Here is a 10060-nt window from a genome sequence, read left to right as displayed (position 1 = left end):
ATCAATTGTCAGTGTCACGTTGGCTCCCGGCAAGCTGGGGGGTGCTTTGCCCCCCCACCTTCCCCCCACCCCAACCCCCACCCCACTGCCCACTCCCCAGTGACGCCCTCACGGTTCCCACGGAAGTCCAGGGTTCCAGGGTTCTGCCCCGCCGTTGGGTTTGCTACACGCACTGTTTCATTACGATCCCCGCACCCCTGCCACGAGCCTCCCGCCTCCGCGTAGGAAGCTTCGCAGCACCCTTCTCGTGACGATGGTGAGCATTCTGGCTTCCTTTGCAGGAGCAGTTTGCTAACCAAAAAGCAGGATCAAGCTGCTCGGAAAATAATGCGGTTTCTACGACGCTGTCGCCACAGGTAGGTACATGCATCCGCATCTGTGCCTTTGTCTCGTCACGTCACGGCTCACAGAACAGCCTGATCGCTGAGCCGCTCATTCCCCCCACAGAGGCCAGCCCCCCTCCTGCAGAGAGTCAGGGCCAACCTCCCGGTGACAGCGGGACATAGAACTCCTAACTAGGGACTGAGCTGCTGCCGAGTGGAGCTCCGTGCCGGCGTTTCTGGTTTCCTTCGGTGTGAGGACAGCTTAGTTGGATGAGCTTTCATTCCAGTTTCCCTCTGAGCTGCGATTTCCGGGCCCCATCGCTGTCTGCTCTTCACCGTGAGCCTCACTGGGCTGCTGTGCATCCAAAACACAAAGAAACGCATTCTCTTCTCCAGGAAGGAGAGAAGTGGACTGTCTGGGGGTGGCTGGCGCCCTCTGCTGGACGCGGGGCAGACAGCAGGCTCGAATCCCCCAGGAAAGCCAGGCTGCGGAGGGACCGGAGAGATTCTAGGGAAGGGCGCCCCTGAGGTTAGAGGCCCACGTTCAGCAGCAGACAGTGGGTCCCCCAGACCCTGCCCCTTCCCGGGGAGCCAGGCCAGCGGGCTTTCTCCGTGTTTCCCCCTGAGCTGGACTTTTCTTGGTGCAGATCAGGCTCTGTCCTTGGATTCGGGGGGGCTGGTGCAGAGCTGGTTTCCTTCGCTCAGGCCGTCTGTCCTTGGATTCGTGACAGTGGCCTCCGGCTGTGACAGTGGCCTCCGGCCGCCAGGCCGCTGTCCCTGTGGTCCTGGCGTTTCTGGGAGCCGTGCTGCTCGCTCACCGCCCGGCCTGTCCATTCGCCCCAAAAGCCCATGTCAGGTCCAGTCCATTCCTAGAGGTTTCGTTTCACTTTTGCTTTTCTTACTCCTCAAGCCACCTGCTCGCGAACTTCGAAAGCATTTGGACTTTGAGTCTTCACAGGGGCTCACTGGCTGCCTGTACTTTTACTTAAACGAACAAAAGAATTCATTTCCGTGGCGACAGAAGGGACCAGGGCCGGAGCCACACGTTAGCAATAATAAAATCTTTAAATCAGTGGTTCTCAACCTTCCTAATGCCGCGATCCCTGAATACAGTTCCTCATGTTGTGGTGACCCTCAATTTCATTGTTACAAATTGAACATAATGAAAGCATAGTGATTCATCACAAAAACAATATGTAATTATATATGTGTTTTCCGATGGTCTTAGGCGACCCCTGTGAAAGGGTCATCCGACCCCCAAAGGGGTCGCGACCCACAGGTTGAGAACCGCTGCTTTAAAAAGTGCCTCCTTTCGGATATGGCGTGTGTCCGGAGGCCAGAACGCTCTGCCAGGAGTTATCATACTCTCAGCTGCCCGCTCGCTCTCCACCGGGATTAGCTGGCGGGTAGACGCCAGGAGACGCCCCATTGATGCGGACACAGGTCTCGCTAGGAAAGGCAGGTCCCTGTGGGCTATGCTCTGAGGTCAGTCCCACCAGCCTCACCCACACCAGCCTTTGTCACTCCGTCCTGCGTGGAGTCCTCACACCCGAAGAGAGGGGTTTATTTCCTTCCTCCAGGGGGGTGTCCAGGACCCCCCCCCCGCCCTTTCCACGCGCTCACGGAGGTCAGCACCCTCCTTCCCGCGAAGCCCCCGGGGCTCCCTCCTGAAGGGCGGGGGGCTGCGGTGCCTGCTTCCCAGACAGTTTGTTGTCAAGGAAATTGCCTTTACAGTCCCTTCCTGAGGCCCCTCCGGCAAACCCCGTGCCCACCAGTTCATTTTTCCTGTTCCTTTCGCCTGCGCCTTGGCTTTGACCACGAGGCCGGCGGTGCAGCCCCGATGAGGGAACTGAGCCTTTTCCTTCTGTGGCCACAGCCCGGGCTGCTCCATCGGGTGCGGGGCGAAGGCCACCTCCAGAGCGGGCTGAGCCGAGCTGTCCTCATCCTGTGTTTAGAGTCCTCTTTCATGAGCTGGCAGAGGAGAGGGCCACGGAGGTTTGCCCGTCACTGGTTCCCCCTTTAACTGGCAGAGGCCTGGGCAGCCACAGGGAAGGTGTGTGAGGAAGAGAACGTCAGGCTCTGAACTCCGGGTCGGCCCGTGATTCGGGGTGAAAGGCCCCGTTGGCCCGCTCGGTCACGTGCCCGCCCCTGGTTCGGGTTTTAGACGCGGGCAGGGAGCCTGCAGTGACCTTTGGCCTTTGGACGCGGCTGAGATGGCACTCACTCCGCTCCTTGTCGGTGCGGGAGCCGAGGGGACCCCGAGAGCCTCCCCTGGGAGGTGGAGCTCATGCCTCCCTCGGACGGACGGACGGACGGGTGCGGCCCTGCTTCCATCAGGCTCACGAGCCGTGTTCTCAGAGGCAGTCCCTGTGGCTTGTCACTTGGAGGCATCAAAACAGGAGGCCTCCCGGGACCCCTCTGAGGCAGGTAGGCAGGCAGTGGCTTCAGGAGTCCCATCGCTTAAGGACTTGCTGTCACATGACCCCAACGCTTCTAGACTTAAAAATAAGTTGGTGCCCTGGCTGGTGTGCTCAGTGGTCAGAGCATCCGCCTGCAGACTGGAGGGTCACGGTCTCGATTCCCAGTCCAGGGCACGAACCTCGGGTGCAGGTTCCCCGGCACTGGTAGGGGCTCCTGCGGGCGGCAGCCGATCAGCGTGATCTGTCACGTCGATGTTTCTCCCTCTCTCTCTGTCTCCCCCCTCTTCTCCCTCCCTTCCACTCGCTCTCTCTCTAGAAATCAATGGGGAAAATCTCCTCAGGTGAGGATTAAACAAAAATAATAACAACAGGAAATAAAAAATACTCAATTGGTAGACTCCCTACCTGCTCATCTCACCTACCAGACCACCACGCTCCCTTTCCCTCCAAGGAACCACTTTAAACTCTCTGCTTGTGTTGAAGTAAAGCTATGTGCGAGCCTCTGTCGTGAGCCTCCGTGCTAATAGCTGTCTGGTGTTGTTTTACTGTCTGAAGCCCCCTGGCGGACCATAGGCTGTACAAAAGGGTGAGTGAGCTGCCTGCAGGCCCGTTCACCTTGCCTCCATTTTCAGTCTTTTGCTTTCTGCTTGCTTGCATGGGGCTGCGCCGACGTATGCAGTAAGTTTCACATCCATTGAATGAAATGAGACGCGAGTGAAACTAACCCTGACTACTAACCCTGCTCCTGCCTAGGAGAACAGTCACCCCGGGCAGGCGTGCCGATGCCCGATGCATGAGCAAGCGAAGGGGGGGCGCGGAGGCCGCACCGGGCATGCGGAGGAGGGGGAGACGCCTCCGGTGCACACGGGCGGCTGGGGGCACACGTGGGACTCGCAGGCTGAAGCAGGGAGCGAGTGGGTACTTGTGAGCGAGGTCATTGGCCTCGCGAACTTCTCTCATCTGCTGGGTCCAAATTTCTAAAGCAAGAAGGCTCCCTGGGTGGTCTCGGCTTTGTGCTCTTTAATGAATCTCTATCTTGTGTAGAATGGCCGTTTCCAGGCCCCTGTCCCTCCCGTGTTATTTTCTAATCTCCCTCCCCTGGCGCTTCGAGGTCAGTCAGGGCCCAGAGCCGCCCTGTCAGCATCACCCCGACGTGACGTTCGCTGTAACAACGCCAGCGCAGCCGACCTCCAGCGTCTCAGGGCAAAGCCGGCCGGGGGTGCGGTGCGGGGGCCTCACCTCCGTGCGTCCAGCTGCAGCTCAGAGACGACGCTCCCGTCGTCGGCGTTTTAAAGACATGATGGCGCATGGGCCTCGGTCTGCCTCAGAGCAGGATGCTCCTGTGTCAGCGGGCAGCGGGTGAGCGTCCCCGCTGGTGGGACTGGGACGTGTCTTAAGCGGCAATCGAGGATTTCATGCCAGAAAACTGGTTTAAAACCTGGAAATCTAAGTCACCGAACACAGGCTTCCATGTAGATTAATTTGTCCACGTTTGTCTTGTACGTACGTCGTGCTGAGAGAAGACGCCCCGGAAATATAACGTGGAAATCTCTCTCGACTTCCCGTGGCCCTCCCCCCGCCTTCACTCTGCACCAACAGGCACATAGGCACCTGCGAGATTTCCGCGGAAAGAGCAGCCTTCAAAACGCCTGAAGCTTCGCGTGTTTCCCGAGGTGTTACTCCCCACGGACTGCATCTGTGTCGACGCTGATGTCAGTTCATTCTAGCGGAAGCCAAGGGTCCGCTGGCTTTTCCTTCAAAGGTCAGGCCGTCTCCATGGCAACCACTGGGTGCTGCCATCACAGCTGGACCACAGCTGTGGAGAGTCCCTGGGCAGAGCGGGTGGCCCTTCTCACAAGATGGCCCTTACAGAGACGCTCGGGCCGAGCCGGCCCAGGGGCCCTAGCTTGCCGACCTGCAGTACCAGGAGAATTGAGTTTTTATAAGTTCTTCGAAACCAGGCCTCGTTTCTGTAAAAGGTTTAAAGTCTCGCCCGTGTAAACCCATGGTCGTCACATCGAAGGGGCCACTTGTGTGAAAGATCACGAGGAAGCAGCCACGCGCTTTTGTGAGTGGAACTAGTCCGTCTCGCAGGGCTGGGCGCGCGGAACAGTCGGGGTCCCGGGCGGCAGAGCCGGCTCGGAGGGGCCTGTGTGTGGGGTTCAGGAGAAGAAGGGGACGGGAGTCTCCTTGGTCCCTTCCCGGTCCCTCTCGCCCTCGGCACACAGCGATGATGCTTCGCCCATTTAGAAGCTTTTCCGAAGGGAACACTGCGTGCCCTCGATTCCGCTGAACTGCCAGCCGCACGGCCTGGCCTGTGCTACCAGCTTCCCGCCTCTGCTGCCAGGAGCCGGCATTTAGTGAAAGCGGCTGCTGCGCTGTGAGGCGTGTTAGCTCCCGGCGTGTGAGGGGCCGTGGTTAAGACCTCGTTTCTCAGGGATGCTCTTCAGTGCCAGCTGGTGTCCTCCTCAATTTCCCAGGCGCCCCCTCCATCCGTCCTGAGCTCCCAGAAGTCCCCGCAGGAAGTCGGGATTCACAGCCTCCTTCCGCCCAGAGCCTGTAGGGGGGTCCGGGCAGAGGAGCTGAGAAGCCTCCGGGTCCTTCTAGAACGTTCGTCTTTACCTCGCCCGGTGACTCGAGGGAGAGCTGGCCTCTGGCTTTATCTGACGGCCAGTGCGATCGCTCCCTCCCTGTCCCCTCACAGAGGTCGCAGGGACACTCCTCCTATCCCCATGCTGAGCTGGCTCTTGGGGGCAGGACATTCTCTGGGGAGGAGCCACGTCCCTGGGGTGGGTGTGAAAGAAGGTGATGCACGCACTTGGTCAGCTGATGAAGCACTGACGCCGCCGCGGTTTCCCCGGGAGAAGAACTAGGTGGAAACTTAATTAAACGTCACGGGACGGTGTCTGTGGAACGCTGGGCGACCCCAACCCCTCGGTAACGCCCCAGAGGCTCCCTGGCGCGGGACGACGTCGGCCACCAGGACTGAGACACAGCAGCCGAGGCCCCAGCACAGCAGCCAGGAATGCACCCCACTTTCCGTCTTCACTCGGGGCGGGCTAAGGAGAAGCTTTGTCCCTGCGGGCTTAGCTGTAAAAAGGCTAACAAAGCCTTAAAAAGCGTCTTCAGGTTCTCGCTGACATCCTAGGGGTGTGTCTGGTCTGGGACGCCCTCGCTGCCCGTTTAGGAGGAAGCTTTTTGGACACGGAGGTGGAGCCGACAGCTTCACTCCCTCCCTGGTGAGAGATGCCCGGCTGCTCTCGGCCGGTGCCGGCAGGATGGCTGAGGCCGAGACACCCCTCGCGCACCTGCTGGGAGCCTGCTTCCCCGGGGGCTGCGCCGGGCAGGTAACAGGCCGTTCCTCCATCCAATGGCGGCGACCCAGGTCCCCACGCGGAAGGGAAATGGTCAGGAGTGGGCCTGCATAACGATCTATCCTCGAGGCGGGGCTTCGTGACCTGTCACATCACTGCAGGCCATTACAGGCACTGCAGGTCATTACAGTCAGTCACTGCAGGTCATTACAGTCAGTCACTGCAGGCCATTACAGTCAGGCACGGCTGGTCATTACAGGCACTGCAGGTCATTACAGTCAGTCACTGCAGGTCATTACAGGCACTGCACGTCATTACAGGCACTGCACGTCATTACAGTCACTACAGGTCAATACAGGCACTGCACGTCATTACAGTCACTACAGGTCAATACAGGCACTGCACGTCATTACAGTCACTACAGGTCAATACAGGCACTGCACGTCATTACAGTCACTACAGGTCAATACAGGCACTGCACGTCATTACAGTCACTACAGGTCAATACAGGCACTGCACGTCATTACAGTCACTACAGGTCAATACAGGCACTGCACGTCATTACAGTCACTACAGGTCAATACAGGCACTGCACGTCATTACAGTCACTACAGGTCAATACAGGCACTGCACGTCATTACAGTCACTACAGGTCAATACAGGCACTGCACGTCATTACAGTCACTACAGGTCAATACAGGCACTGCACGTCATTACAGTCACTACAGGTCAATACAGGCACTGCACGTCATTACAGTCACTACAGGTCAATACAGGCACTGCACGTCATTACAGTCACTACAGGTCAATACAGGCACTGCACGTCATTACAGTCACTACAGGTCAATACAGGCACTGCACGTCATTACAGTCACTACAGGTCAATACAGGCACTGCACGTCATTACAGTCACTACAGGTCAATACAGGCACTGCACGTCATTACAGTCACTACAGGTCAATACAGGCACTGCACGTCATTACAGTCACTACAGGTCAATACAGGCACTGCACGTCATTACAGTCACTACAGGTCAATACAGGCACTGCACGTCATTACAGTCACTACAGGTCAATACAGGCACTGCACGTCATTACAGTCACTACAGGTCAATACAGGCACTGCACGTCATTACAGTCACTACAGGTCAATACAGGCACTGCACGTCATTACAGTCACTACAGGTCAATACAGGCACTGCACGTCATTACAGTCACTACAGGTCAATACAGGCACTGCACGTCATTACAGTCACTACAGGTCAATACAGGCACTGCACGTCATTACAGTCACTACAGGTCAATACAGGCACTGCACGTCATTACAGTCACTACAGGTCAATACAGGCACTGCACGTCATTACAGTCACTACAGGTCAATACAGGCACTGCACGTCATTACAGTCACTACAGGTCAATACAGGCACTGCACGTCATTACAGTCACTACAGGTCAATACAGGCACTGCACGTCATTACAGTCACTACAGGTCAATACAGGCACTGCACGTCATTACAGTCACTACAGGTCAATACAGGCACTGCACGTCATTACAGTCACTACAGGTCAATACAGGCACTGCACGTCATTACAGTCACTACAGGTCAATACAGGCACTGCACGTCATTACAGTCACTACAGGTCAATACAGGCACTGCACGTCATTACAGTCACTACAGGTCAATACAGGCACTGCACGTCATTACAGTCACTACAGGTCAATACAGGCACTGCACGTCATTACAGTCACTACAGGTCAATACAGGCACTGCACGTCATTACAGGCACTGCAGGTCATTACAGTCAGTCACAGAGGGTCATTACAGGCAGGCACTGCAGGCCATTACAGGCACTGCACGTCATTACAGGCACTGCACGTCATTACAGGCACTGCACGTCATTACAGGCACTGCACGTCATTACAGGCACTGCACGTCATTACAGGCACTGCACGTCATTACAGGCACTGCACGTCATTACAGGCACTGCACGTCATTACAGGCACTGCACGTCATTACAGGCACTGCACGTCATTACAGGCACTGCACGTCATTACAGGCACTGCACGTCATTACAGGCACTGCACGTCATTACAGGCACTGCACGTCATTACAGGCACTGCACGTCATTACAGGCACTGCACGTCATTACAGGCACTGCACGTCATTACAGGCACTGCACGTCATTACAGGCACTGCACGTCATTACAGGCACTGCACGTCATTACAGGCACTGCACGTCATTACAGGCACTGCACGTCATTACAGGCACTGCACGTCATTACAGGCACTGCACGTCATTACAGGCACTGCACGTCATTACAGGCACTGCACGTCATTACAGGCACTGCACGTCATTACAGGCACTGCACGTCATTACAGGCACTGCACGTCATTACAGGCACTGCACGTCATTACAGGCACTGCACGTCATTACAGGCACTGCACGTCATTACAGGCACTGCACGTCATTACAGGCACTGCACGTCATTACAGGCACTGCACGTCATTACAGGCACTGCACGTCATTACAGGCACTGCACGTCATTACAGGCACTGCACGTCATTACAGGCACTGCACGTCATTACAGGCACTGCACGTCATTACAGGCACTGCACGTCATTACAGGCACTGCACGTCATTACAGGCACTGCACGTCATTACAGGCACTGCACGTCATTACAGGCACTGCACGTCATTACAGGCACTGCACGTCATTACAGGCACTGCACGTCATTACAGGCACTGCACGTCATTACAGGCACTGCACGTCATTACAGGCACTGCACGTCATTACAGGCACTGCACGTCATTACAGGCACTGCACGTCATTACAGGCACTGCACGTCATTACAGGCACTGCACGTCATTACAGGCACTGCACGTCATTACAGGCACTGCACGTCATTACAGGCACTGCACGTCATTACAGGCACTGCACGTCATTACAGGCACTGCACGTCATTACAGGCACTGCACGTCATTACAGGCACTGCACGTCATTACAGGCACTGCACGTCATTACAGGCACTGCACGTCATTACAGGCACTGCACGTCATTACAGGCACTGCACGTCATTACAGGCACTGCACGTCATTACAGGCACTGCACGTCATTACAGGCACTGCACGTCATTACAGGCACTGCACGTCATTACAGGCACTGCACGTCATTACAGGCACTGCACGTCATTACAGGCACTGCACGTCATTACAGGCACTGCACGTCATTACAGGCACTGCACGTCATTACAGGCACTGCACGTCATTACAGGCACTGCACGTCATTACAGGCACTGCACGTCATTACAGGCACTGCACGTCATTACAGGCACTGCACGTCATTACAGGCACTGCACGTCATTACAGGCACTGCACGTCATTACAGGCACTGCACGTCATTACAGGCACTGCACGTCATTACAGGCACTGCACGTCATTACAGGCACTGCACGTCATTACAGGCACTGCACGTCATTACAGGCACTGCACGTCATTACAGGCACTGCACGTCATTACAGGCACTGCACGTCATTACAGGCACTGCACGTCATTACAGGCACTGCACGTCATTACAGGCACTGCAGGTCATTACAGGCACTGCAGGCCATTACAGTCAGTCACTGCAGGTCATTACAGGCAGCGGGCGCTCGGGGCCCTACCCCGCCTCTTCCTGGAAACCGCTGGCTGAGTTACCTCGTCAGTGAAGGTGGGTGGCGCTGTCCCACTGGGATAAAGGAACCCCAGTTGGAGGAAGAAAAGATCACACTTCTTGGGCACACATTTTTATTTATTTATTTGTTTTTGATATTTCTTTTGAGAGAGGGGAGGGGGAAGAGAGAGGGTAGAAAGAGGGTAGAGAGACAGAAACATCAGTGATGAGAGAGAACCATGGATCGGCTGCCTCCTGCACGCCTCCCACTGGGGATGGAGCCCGCAACCCCAGCAGGCACCCTGACCGGGAATCAGACCCTGACCTCCCGGGTCAATTCTCAGCCTCCAGC

At 56.3% G+C, this 10060-nt stretch overlaps 1 protein-coding gene across 1 annotated transcript in view; it reads left to right on the top strand.

Annotated features, from left to right (window-relative positions):
- Positions 1–10060, top strand: part of CAMTA1 (calmodulin binding transcription activator 1) — a 749204-nt gene that overhangs the window by 733133 nt on the left and 6011 nt on the right. Inside the window, exons 24-25 of the mRNA XM_006766821.2 lie at positions 282–356; positions 3299–3329. Of these exons, the coding sequence (XP_006766884.2) occupies positions 282–356; positions 3299–3329 (106 nt within the window). The remainder of the gene's footprint in view (positions 1–281; positions 357–3298; positions 3330–10060) is intronic.

Source organism: Myotis davidii, unplaced genomic scaffold, assembly GCF_000327345.1.
Source record: "Myotis davidii unplaced genomic scaffold, ASM32734v1 scaffold299, whole genome shotgun sequence".
Classification (NCBI taxonomy): Eukaryota; Metazoa; Chordata; class Mammalia; order Chiroptera; family Vespertilionidae; genus Myotis; species Myotis davidii.
Note: the sequence above shows the minus strand (reverse complement) of the source record. Positions and strands in the feature narration are given on the sequence as shown.